The 12,623-nt window shown below is 37.1% G+C and overlaps 1 protein-coding gene across 1 annotated transcript; it reads left to right on the top strand.

Moving 5' to 3' along the window:
* Positions 1-6,099: 6,099 nt before the first annotated feature.
* On the top strand, positions 6,100-11,662 carry LOC113777009 (pentatricopeptide repeat-containing protein At1g63330-like). The gene is made up of 2 exons (XM_027322058.1): positions 6,100-8,345; positions 9,097-11,662. The coding sequence occupies exon 1, from the start codon at positions 6,100-6,102 to the stop codon at positions 8,017-8,019; it is 1,920 nt and encodes a 639-aa protein (XP_027177859.1). The 3' UTR covers positions 8,020-8,345; positions 9,097-11,662.
* Positions 11,663-12,623: the final 961 nt, after the last annotated feature.

The following is a 12,623-nucleotide window of genomic DNA, read 5'->3' as shown; positions in this document are numbered from 1 at the left end:
ACTCTATGAATATAGTGAATTTTGATTTTAATTTGATACATGATTGTGCAGAACATGGGAGTGAATATTTTACTATTAGATTGCACTATGGGGGCAAGTTTAATGGTTCGGATTACAGATTTTATACTGGTGGTGAAGTTGATCATATAGATTTGTGTGATGGTGATAGAATGTCAGTGCTTGAGATTAATGAAATGTTAAAAAAACTGGGGTATGGGGAAGAGGAAGCTGTGTTGTACTATTACCTTGAGCCGACAAGTGTTCTACCTGATGGACTAAGGCAATTGCAAACTGATCAACATGTTAACCAGTTCTGTAGTTGGGTACAGGAATATAAGGTGATGGAAGTTTACTGTGACCATAAGACCATTGAAGAGGTATTGAAAATGCAATTCAATGAGCCTGTAGAGACATATGCAGCACCACCAAAATCTGGTGTTTTGATAGAAGAAATAGATGATGAGGGCAGAGTTATAGAGGAGCCTTGTACTGATATGGTATTAACCAAAAAGCCTTTGAATGCTGAAACTCAAAATCAAAAAAAAAGTGGTGCAAGTGTAGGTGAAAATTCAACAGAAAAACAGGTGCAGAAAGACATTGTTAATGAAAAGATTCCAACCTCACAGGCTGAAATTGAAAGTGGCAAACAAAAGACAGCAACTAAAACAGTGGGAGGGGTAGGTACTAGTAAGGGTAGAGACAATGATGCTGCTGATGACACGAGCAGCAGCTCAGATAATGAGCAGTTCAGTGCTGATGATAATTTCTGCAGAGATGACTTGATGTTTGAGGATGCAGGCAGTATAGATGAAACAGAAAATGACCAGCAATCTGTGGGAAGGCAGCAGCAGGAGCATGAAGATGTGACTGGAACTTCTAACATTCCTACCCAACAATCACAAAAGAAAGGCAAAAAAAATAAAGCAAGACAGCCTGCAACTTTTGGTTCAAAATCTATAGATGTTGGAGCTGCATTTGATGGGGACAAAATAGATGATCAACTAGATAGTGGGGAAGAGTCATCTGAGGAAAGGGGAGGACATATGCCCAAATTCATTGACTTTATCCCAGAGAGGGACATGAAGAATCCAAAATTCTTTAAAGGGCAAAGATTTGCTGATAGCAGGGAGTTCAAAGAAGCTCTTAAAAACTATGCAATTGTTAATGGTAAACCTGTGAAACCTTGCAAAAATGAGAGAAAAAGAGTTAGAGCAAAATGTAAGCACCCCTGTAGGTGGTTTGTTTTTGCCTCAACAGTAAATTGTCTAGGCACAAATGACTTAGTGGTGAAGTCAATCTATGATAAGCATGAAAACTGTGGCCATGCTTGGAAGAATAGAGCTATTACCTCAAAGTGGTTGGCAAATAGGTATGAAGAGAGGTACAGATCCAACCTACAACTGCCTGTGAAAGAGTTAATACAAACAGTTGATGAAGAGTACAGGTCCAAAATCACTAGAGCAGTGGCATATAAAGCAAGAGCACTAGCTACTCAAACTGTGAAGGGTTCAGCTGAAGAGCAGTACAAACTTTTGGGTAGGTACTCTGAGGAGCTTAAAAAAACTCATCCAGGTACAACGACTGAAATTGTATTCACTCCATTCAGAAAACCTGGTGGTAATCCAACATTCATGCGATTCTATTGCTGTTTGGGGCCACTTAAGAGGGGATTTTTTAGTGGTTGCAGGCCACTAATAGGTCTTGATGGTTGTCATACTAAAGGAACTCATCGTGGTCAATTACTAACAGCTATGGGTGTTGACCCTAACAATGGATGGTGGCCCATTGCATGGGCAGTTGTTGAAAAAGAAGCTGGAGAGCAATGGAAATGGTTCCTTCAACTCCTGGCTGATGACTTGAATATTGACAATCAACATCATTACACCTTCATTTCTGATCAACAAAAGGTAAGAATATCAATATAGTTTGAGTGTTAACAATTGTTCCAATAGAAATGATATCCTTCATATTTATCAGTTTGAGTGTTGACTCATGTTTTTTTACCTTTGTAAAGGGATTGGACAGAGCTTTGTCTGAGATACTTCCTGGGAGTGAGCATAGATATTGTGTACAACACATGTACAGAAATTTTAAAAAAAAACATCCCGGCAAAGCTTTGAAGTCCAAGATGTGGGGTATAGCCCCTAGTACAAGTATGGAAGAGTTCAACAAGGCCATGGAAGACATGAAAGATTTTGACTGTGAGGCCTTTAAATGGGTGGAAAAAGCACCTCATGCCAGGCACTGGTGTAAGGCATTTTTTCCAGTCCATACGAAATGTGATATGCTGGTAAACAATATTTGTGAAACCTTCAATGCGTTCATTCTTGAAGCCAGAGACAAACCAATAATATCAATGCTTGAACAAATAAGAGAGAAGGTGATGCAGAGGATCCAACAAAGAAGAGAAGGGATATCTAAATGGACTGAACCAGTAGGGCCCCTAATCAAAGAATTGATTGAGGATAGAATTAAGCAGGCCTGTCTTTGGGAGCCAATCTGGAATGGTTTGTATGGCTACCAAGTGAAAGGTCCTCGGGCAGCTCAATATGCAGTAGATTTCAGAAAAAACACATGCACGTGCCAACTTTGGGAGATAAGTGGGATTCCGTGTATTCATGCCATTTCTGCAATGCTGGTGTCTGATAGAAATCCAATGCAGTTGACAGCCCCATGCTACTCAAGAGAGTTGTTTGCTAAAATTTATGAGAATGTCTTGGAGCCAATTAGTGGGGTCTCACTTTGGCCTAATTCTGAGCATTTGGAAATGGATCCTCCAGTCGCTTGTGTACAACCTGGAAGGCCAAAAAAGGCTAGAAGAAGGGATATAACAGAGGAAAAGGGAAATGGTACCAAGCTGCGCAAGATAGTTGTGATGCACTGTAGAAAATGTGGAGAAACTGGCCACAATGCTGCAACTTGTTCAAGAGATAGAGGGACTGAGCAGCAACAGCAAAGCCAAAATTCAGAAAAGCAACAGTCCAAACGAGTATGAAATTTAAATTTTTACTAACATTGTTTGTACATTAATCCACATATTGATCTGGCCGGATTTACACTTTCAGAGAAGGAGAGGAAAGCAGGGTGTACCTGAATCTTCTCATGCAAATAAAGAGCAGGGACAACAATCTAACCAGCCTACCCAACAGTAGAATCAATCACAAAACAACCAACAACAACAGCCATCTCAAGCTAGACAACAGCACCAACCACCACCCTTCAGTCATCAACACAACAGCAAAAACAACGGCAACCACCCCAAAATCAAGCCTCCAGGACAAAGAAAAACAATACATTGACTGATGCTGAAAAGGGAAGGATAAACTCCAACTATGCTTATCTTGGAAAGCAGCCTCCTTTTACTGTAGGAAGATGGAAAGGAAGATGGGGCAAAGGAAGATCCACAAGAAGTGGTACTCAAAATCAAAGTGAAAGTGCTGGTGGAAGAGGAAGAGGAAGTGGGAATCCAAATCAAGATGAAGTTGCTGGTACAGGAGGAAGAAGAAATGTCAATCCAACTCAAAGTGAGGGTGCTGGTGCAAGAGGAAGAGGAAGAGGATGTGTGCCTTCATCTTCAACTAACTATTAGATTTGTAGCGTAGTCAATGGCATTGGATGCCCTTTTACTTTTGCTTTTAGAACATGACTTGTCTCGTGCTATGTCGAGCATGAAAATGACTTGTTTTTTTGGTGGTTTATTCGTAGATGTCATACAGTTGGACCACCTTTTGTTTGTTAATTAAGTGGCTTGACTCTTGGTATTAATGATGTAATTATATGTTGGCAGTTGATATTTAATCAAAAAGGTTTTGGTTTCCCTATGTTCTATCATAATCCAGTTTTACACTATTCTAGCTTTTCCATTGTTAAACATGTTAAAATGAACACGTCAAACGGACCATTGTTCCAATTGTATATTGCTCACAAAAACAGAACAAACCAATATGATGCGATCATTAAAGCAAAACATGTTTTTCCAATACGTTCTGTGTCCAATTAAAGCAAAACATGTTTTTCCATTCACCCATGAACTACATTTGTACATTACATTCCAGTTCCACTTTCTTCATTCCTTTGCTTATAATACATCTTTTTGGGGTAATTGCAATAGATCGTTATTTCCTAAATTTCCAAACACCCAGACTGCAAATCCTGCTAACACAAAGCCATAGGTGATTGCAAGAGTTGAGCAAACTTCCTCTCCCTTGATGCATGTTGTTGCATCATAATTTCCAATCTTCGAACTTTTGTCTGCAATTTTGCTGCTTTGCACTCCCACTTTTGTGCAGACTCTTCGGCATTTGTGAGCTGTTTCTCCATTTGATTGATTCGCCGAAGCAACCCAGGTATAATCTCCACTGAACACGGACACATTTCTTCATCTATTCATTTCCAATACTTGCATCCCTAACCCAAATTCATAACAAACAGCAATTACTAACAACTTACCTGAGCAATTACTAACAACTTCACTAAATTACTGCTATCCATTACTTGAGCAACTGGACATTCCGCATATCTTCGACCTGAATTTCGTGGAGTCTATGACGTTTTCAGAATGGTACTCAATCCGCAGCCACACGTTGGAGGTATTGGATTTGATCTTGGCATCTTCCAGCTCCCAAAGCTTCCAATGTTATACGTGCAAGAAAACCCTAAATTTTCTTTTTTTTGCAAAAGAAGAAGATGAAATTTCAACAAATGGGCAAAACTCGATTTTTGGAAAGGATTTCCGTTGCTTCGATTTTGGCTTGCTTAAGAATTGAAGAGTTGCATCTTTCAATCTCTTTTTACACTCCTTAGTTGCTGGTCCCAAGGGTTCAAACATGAACGGACAAAAATGCCCTTTAATTCCGATCAGATTTGTGGTTAAAGTCATCAGAAGTCCTCAAAGTATACATTTTTAATTGTTTAAGAATCAATCGGAAACAAATTTTAGATGGGAGGCCAAAAGATGACAAAGACAATAGTTTAAGGGCTCCTCAAGTTTTTTCCTCTTTTTTAAACACCATAACTGGTGGAGAGTTTGCTATAGTAGAGATTTTATGGCCAACTTTGCTAAGCATCATTATTGATCTGCATGGGGTTAAAATACTTTCGGCTACCTACCGGTAATTTGCTTTTGAATGTGAAAAAAAACAATAGATAGACACAGAGAGATGTTACATTTGTTTTTCTGAACTAAGAAACTGTATTTTATACAATCAAAAATGGAAAACCACATACTCCTTTTTTTTTCCTTTTTTGCTCTTTTCTCTTAAACATGTAAGTTATATATCTAACGATGCAAAACGATTTTGGTTCAACAATTTAAGCCAGAACTCTAGTATGTGTGGATATGTTTGTGTGTATGTATGTATGTAAATTATACAATATGCAATTGATAAATTTCTTTTTTATTAGGTGACACATTTTGTTGAAATTAATCGATGGGATGTTTGGATATTACTTATTTCATGTTACAACCAACCAAAAAAAATGGTTTAATTGTATTTTCCGTCCTCAACGAAAATTTTGTAAAACTTTCTCTCCATTAACAACCCTATATCCTTTACATCAACATTTGGATTGTTTAAATGAAATTGCAATTATAATGGTTGCTTGCTTGGGTTGATGTGTATTTGTGTGGTAAATACAAATCCTCCCTTACAAACAAATTCAACTCTAACAACAATATATTTTTGTAAGTATTACTTCCTCAAACTTCCACTAAATGGTTGGTTGAACTTCTATATTTTTTTTAATAAATAAATTTTTTATTTATAATTTCTTCCACTTTATCTAATCTTCCCCCATTAGACTTTTACAAGCGAAGTATTTAAATTTATACCATTTTTTATTACCGATAAAGCACAAAAACAATTTTCGTTCCACTTTGCAAAAACTATAAATACTAGTCTGATTCATAGATTTCACCCATGAAAATTTGAAAAGCTACACAGGAGAGAAAAATCGGAGGTAAAAAGTAAAAAGAAAGAAAGAAAGAAAGAAAGCAAATCAGAGGGGATGATATCGTCTTGGTGAAACTAATTTTACCAATTGCAAAGCCGTTAAACAATTAACACGTGATTAATTCTTGAGCTGTAGAAGCAGAAGATAATGGCGATGCGGAGAAGAGCTTCTTCTGCCATAATTCTTTCCATTGCTCAGTCTCAGGAAGCAGCGGCTTCAGTAGGTACTACTGCTACTGCTAGGTGTACTACTATTGCTTCATTTCTCTCTGCATTCCCAAACCCTAAACCCCAATTAGCTTTTTATTCTGCTATTAGTGGCAAAGTTGAGAGTTCTTCTGGAAAAGCTCTGAAATTTCAACCGGGATTGAGGAATGATATTAATAATGTCGACAGTCTTCATGATGCTCTGAGCTTGTACCGGCATATGGTCCGGATGAGGCCTCTGCCTTGTGTTATTCAGTTCAATCAATTGCTGAACCGTATTGTTAAGATGAAGAATCATTATGTATCTGCTATTTCCCTTTTTAGAGATATGTGTGTCAAGGGCATTCCTGCTGATGAGGCCACCCTCAGTGTTGTGATTAATTGTTACTGCCTCCTGGGTCGAGTGGATTTGGGGTTTACTGTGTTGGCTGCTTTCATGAAGCGTGGTCTTGTCCCTAATGTGGTCACCTTTAGTACTCTACTCAAAGGACTCTTTCGAGAATATAGGGTCCCCCAGGGACAAGAATTGTTTAAGAAGATAATATTCGAAAAACTTTGCGAGCCCAATGAAGTTATGTTTCTGATTGTGATAGATGGGCTTTGTAAGGTGGGGAACATTCAAACGGCCATTGAATTCCTAAGAGTCATGGAAAAAAGAAGAAGATGTAAGCCCACCGTTTATGTGTACAGTACAATCATTGACAGCTTGTGCAAGGATAAAATGGTTGATGAAGCTCTTGCCCTCTTACAGGAGATGATTGAAAAGGGCATTCCCCCGAATGTTGTCACTTACAGTTGTTTGATTCAAGGTCTGTGCAACTTAAGCAGATGGAGGGACGTTGACAAGCTGTTTTCTGAGATGAAGGTTTATAAAATTGTTCCGAATGTTATTACTTTTAGTATAGTGGTGGATGCACTATGTAAGGAAGGGTGTATAGAAGATGCTGAAGAGGTAGTCCGGATCATGATCCAGCAAGGTCAAAATCCCGACCTGGTCACATACACTTCCTTAATGAATGGGTACTTTTTACAGAGCCGAATAGATGACGCAAGGAGAGTTTTCGATACCATGGTTGCTAGCGGCTTTACACCCAATCTCCATAGCTATGGTATTCTAATAAATGCCTATTTCAAGACCAAGAAATTGGAAGCAGCCATGAAGCTCTTTCGAGAGATTCCACATAAAGGTTTAACACCTGATATTGTTATTTATAACACTGTGTTGCACGGGTTATTTAGTTCAGGAAGGTATCTTAGTGCACGAGAAATTTTCAATGAGATGCAAGCTTCTGGCATGAAGCCTGATTTTCCCACTTACTGTGTGGTACTGGATGGATTATGCAAGACTGGACATATCGATGAAGCATTGCAGTTATTCCATGAAATGGAAACTGATGGAACAAATCTTCACATAATAATGTACAATATCATCATTGATGGGTTGTGCAAAAGCAGGAGGCTCGATAGTGCTCGAGATCTTTTCAACAATCTCTCCCTTAAAGGATTGGACCCTAACGTCACAATATACAACACCATGATTTCTGGCCTGCTTTCAGAAGGTCTGCTCATCGAATCTAAAGAGCTCATTGGAAAAATGGAAGAGAAGGGTTGCTTGGCAAATAGTGTTACATACAATGTCATTCTGCAAGGACTCCTTAAGGGAGGTCATTATGATGATGCAGTGGTCTATTATGAAGAAATGGTTCACAGAGGATTCTTGCTGGATGCATCTACGTTTTCCCTTTTACTTGATTTATCTGCTGAGAATCAGAACAATCCTTCTGTGCTAATGTTGATGCTGAAGATTGATCCCGATAGCAAGAAGTTCATAGATGGGGAACGAAGAGGACCTTCACATTAGTTGCAACATGTTGGTCCTGCCATTTATTTTGGCCTTTGAACTTTAATTTGCTGGAACTAACATTATTTAGGTTTGAATTGGATCCTGTTGTCACTTATCATCTTTGATGCAACTGAGCCTTAGAGGAGATCTCTTGGTCATATTTTGTGAAACACCTCCAAGGTCTTTAGTTTGGTGGAGAAGCTGCATTGCTTAGGGAAGTTCAATTGACAAGTGTGGCAGATCAAAGAAATCTGCTGCTGTTAGTTGGATTTGTACCACTTCTTCTAAGGGACTTCTTGTTGACCTTTCCATGGAGAACCTCAGTGTGGCATATCACTTAAATGGTAACTTGTACAGGTTCTTTTTGTTCATTTTTCATGCGTGTCAGTAATTTAGCTTGCCTGTCAATTTTACTTCGGATAACTAATTTTGATTTTATTGGAAATAAGAAACGAAATGGCATATGCATATAAAGTTTGTGACTTTGAATTTCTAGAGAAGTTTTAAGCTGCATTTCTGTAATTTTGAGAAAACTTTTTCTAAGATAAAATTGTTACTTTTATTTTAATTCCTAAATGGTGCCAAAGGTGCAGCCAGTTTGAAAGTGTAAAAACTTTCTAGACCAGTTTCTTGCTTTGGATTCACAGTTTGAGGTCCCATAAATGGGCATGGTTATTGATTTGTTTTAACTGCGTTTGAGTAAACCCAAACTTTTTACGTATGATCCAAAAAAAGTGTTCTGATCACTTCCTGTTTAATTGTCAATGCTGTACTAAATTATACAGACATTCAGTAGAAGTGTAGCAAAAATATCGTTCCTTTGCAGTAACCTTGAATAGTTCATCCAAGAAACTCTCCGTCCTTTTTTTTTAAACAAATCCATGTGTTGTTTAGTTGTTTATTGACAATAGGCTTGATTATTGGATTCTTTAATATTAATATTTGGTTTTTCCTGAGTTGCAATAATAACTAAAGAATAGGTTTTTATTGCACAGTTGCTATTGGGTCACCATCTGCAATAAAACTAAGAAATAGAAAAAGTGTCTTACTGGCACTTCACAATGGTAATAAGTTCCATATCTATTGGTGGAACAGGGGAGCAGTGGAATTTGTATCGCAGGGTGTGAAGATTTGACGTCAGCTCAGACTTGATAGAGACAATTTATTAGGTATTGAAACGTATGGAAATAGTTGTGAAGAATTTTATATGAAAGGAATTGGCTGAAGTTATCAAGACTAATTTTTTAAATCAGGGAAGATTTTTTAACTTCAAACCACGTCTTAGATAAGTTAGTTCAAATTGAATTGTGAGAAAATTTAGAGCAAGTCTTAATTTTAATTTATTTTATTTTATTTTTCAGTGACAAACATTGAATGACAAGTCTTGCATTGAAGTTTTATGCAAGAGATCTGTTTTACAACGGTTCAAAATCATGTTCATTAACTGTCCTATGGACAACTTAATTATCTTTTCTAATAGCTTTAGAGGAGGATTCCCAATTTTAGACGGAAAAACTAATCTTGTTTCTGAATGCAGGAAAAAAGTTTGTGATAAAACTTTTCTATAAATGGGATTTTTGTAGTAACATCTATTCTGCGTAGCTGGTTCAGTTTGTGAAGAATTTTGTCACAATATTCATTCCTACAGTATGCGGTAAATTTGAATTATTTACTGGGAAGATATGCAGCATAGAATGGAAATAGTGAATGTGTATCTTGAATACCAGTAACCATTTTTTGTTTGTCATAAAATTGTTTGACAAGGTATTATTGGTCACTGAGGTGGAATTGGGAGATATTCATTGTTTTTGCTAGTTATGATTGGGCATGATCTGCAGTGATATGAATGATCTTTCAGTAATTGTAAAGTATCTATTTGTGCCTGTAATAGACGTCAAACCTGGAGAAAAAGGCCTGGACTGATGTGCTAGAAAAGAATTTCTTTTGATACAGCACATGGCCTGGAGTACCTGCATGAGCATTGCAATGGTAAAATTGTTCACCCTGATTTAAAGCCTGGAAACATCCATCTGGATGATAACTTGGAAGCTTTCTTCGGTGGATACAAAATTATCAGATTGCAACTTGAGTCCAGGGAACTATGGGACACATTGCCCCTGAATAATTGTATGTTCCTGCTGTGGTCTTATCGGTGCATTAATGAAATGGGTAAATACCTTGATTAGTGGTGTTGGAATATTTGAACTAGCTTAATTGATCTCTTTATTTGACTTTTTTGTCAAAGTTTACACTGTTGTCAAAGTGTTATCAGTAACCTTGAGTGATTGCAATTTGCAAACTAATCTTTGTGTATGGCAGACTTCGTTTCTTCATCAGTCAATTAGTAGGTCTTGGTTATTGAGTTGGTTGCCTCTAGTTCCAGTTCTAATTATATTGGAAAGTTCCTTGTAGTGTTTGAGTTGGTTGTCTTACTGTAGTAGTTGCTTATATCTAGTGGGGCTGCTGCAATTTTGTCTACACAAGATAGAGCCTTCATGGCACCCACCAAGTTGCATCTTAAGGAAACCCCAATCTGGATGAACTTTGGTCTAACATCCAATCCAACACCAGTTTTAAGTTGAAAGACATTTGTCCTGAGATACCGGTCCAAACCATTTGTGAATTGGATTTGAATTTGGTTTGTTGTTGGACCAAGTTCATCTAAATGTGAGCTGGAATGGATATGCAGTGCTTTTTTGAAGAATTTCATGCATTTCTGCTTGTAAATATGCGTCCGCTAGTTGAAACTAAGTTGCTGAATGATTACTTGTCCAGGACATTTGCATGTCTGTTGTTTAGCTTTCACAATTCTGCTTGATTCTTCCTTCCTTTAATACTGCTGTCAGTTATAGTTTGTCTTTGACCATGGAAAGGCATATAGTTTGTGTGATTGTGATGACTGATATTCATCCTGCAAGTTTGGGGTGTTTTATTTATTTATTTTTTGGCCCCCTTTTATAATGAGAAGAGTTCTAGAATTGAAATCTTGATGCATTTCAGTGGTTTATTTTATTATCTTTATTTTCTTATGTTTAAAAGAGGTGAGGGTCATAAATGTGTCGTGAAATTCACACTGGTTTCTTTTGGGAATGTCTTGGATGGATTGAGTTTTAGATAAAAGGCGGTTGTCTGGTTGTCCTTGAATCCTCAGAGTTTGTGTTTCCCCTTGCTTGCAGAAGCTATTGCTTCTTTTCTTCTTTAGAGGATTGAATAACAATTTGACATCCTGATTCCTGTATACTGCGAAAGTTTGGCATTCTGGCAACTAGATCTGTTTAACTATTTTTGGAGGCAGTTGCCATATTTTACATCGTATGACTACAAGTTATAATTGTCGATATTTGTGCAATCAGGTGTTCAGTCAATCTTTAGCTTGGAGGGAGTGAAAAAGGGTGACTAATTAATACTTAAGGCTATTATTCTTCTGTATGTACTATATCATGTCTGCATTTTATTGCATTGTGATCTTTTTCTTCCTTAGCTTTTGATTGTACGTAATTTCTGAACACTAGAACCAACCATGCTGGAGTTGTACAACTACAGAGAACATAGAACATAGACTGTCGAGTGTTGTTTCACTGAAGCTAACATTCGCAAGGGTTACTACATTCTGTTTCAAGCTGCTAACAATTTTCCTGCAATGATCAAACCTTATTGCTGATCTTTATATCTAGTTCATACTGTCTTTGCGCGCCGCCGGGGGGGGGGGGGTTGGTTAAAAAAAATATTTTTATTTTGCAAAGCTGTTTTTGAAGTTATTTATTTTTTCACTTTGATGCATTTTTCTGATTAAAATTTGGAAGAAGCCTTTTGTTTTTTCGCGTGTACTAGTTTGAAGACCTTTTTTTTTTCACTACCAATGTGATTTATGTTGCATTTTTTGTCACTTGTCCTCGAACACAAGTCTTGGGTGATCGGATCATATTTGCGAGGAAGGTATGTCTATTACATGGACTTATGAACAGAGTATGTGCAGGAACTAAAGATGTGCTTTATAAGCTGCTTCTAGGTGCTACTACGCTGGATAATTTTCGCATGTATTTGTTGCGCCGCATTTTTCAAAAATAAAAGGGGGTATTGGGAGGGACGAAATGTCCTTTCAAGGTCCAATGCAAAATTCAATAATGATCCATTGAAGGGGTCACGAGTAGACAAATATAAAATTGGAAGAAAATAAAAGAAAATTAAAACATGTATATATAAATAAAAGTGACCAAAGAAAAAGCAGATGTGACATAATGTGTATGGGGGATTAAAACTGGTGAGATAATTTTTCTTTTTGTAGAGGAGTAATAGCATGTTAAGAAAGTTATATTCATTCATTTCTCATATTTGAAAGGTGACATTTCTAATGGAAACAAGCAGATGAATTAATTTATTTTCTAATTTTATGTGAAATGTAAATCTAAATGATATGGTTCACGAGAATAATATAATAAAAAATATCATACAAATGAGAAAAATAATATGAGAATTTAGTGAACGACATACAAGGAATGAATCTGATGAGTGAATGATTTAAGGGTCATTGGATTAACTTATTTCTACAGGTTTTTACTAGCGCTGAACTAGTAAGGAAATGGAAGGAGAAGTCGTGATTAGGGTTAGACTAGTATCGTAAT

This window comes from Coffea eugenioides, chromosome 7 (assembly GCF_003713205.1).
Source record: "Coffea eugenioides isolate CCC68of chromosome 7, Ceug_1.0, whole genome shotgun sequence".
NCBI classification, from domain to species: domain Eukaryota; kingdom Viridiplantae; phylum Streptophyta; class Magnoliopsida; order Gentianales; family Rubiaceae; genus Coffea; species Coffea eugenioides.
Note: the sequence above shows the minus strand (reverse complement) of the source record. Positions and strands in the feature narration are given on the sequence as shown.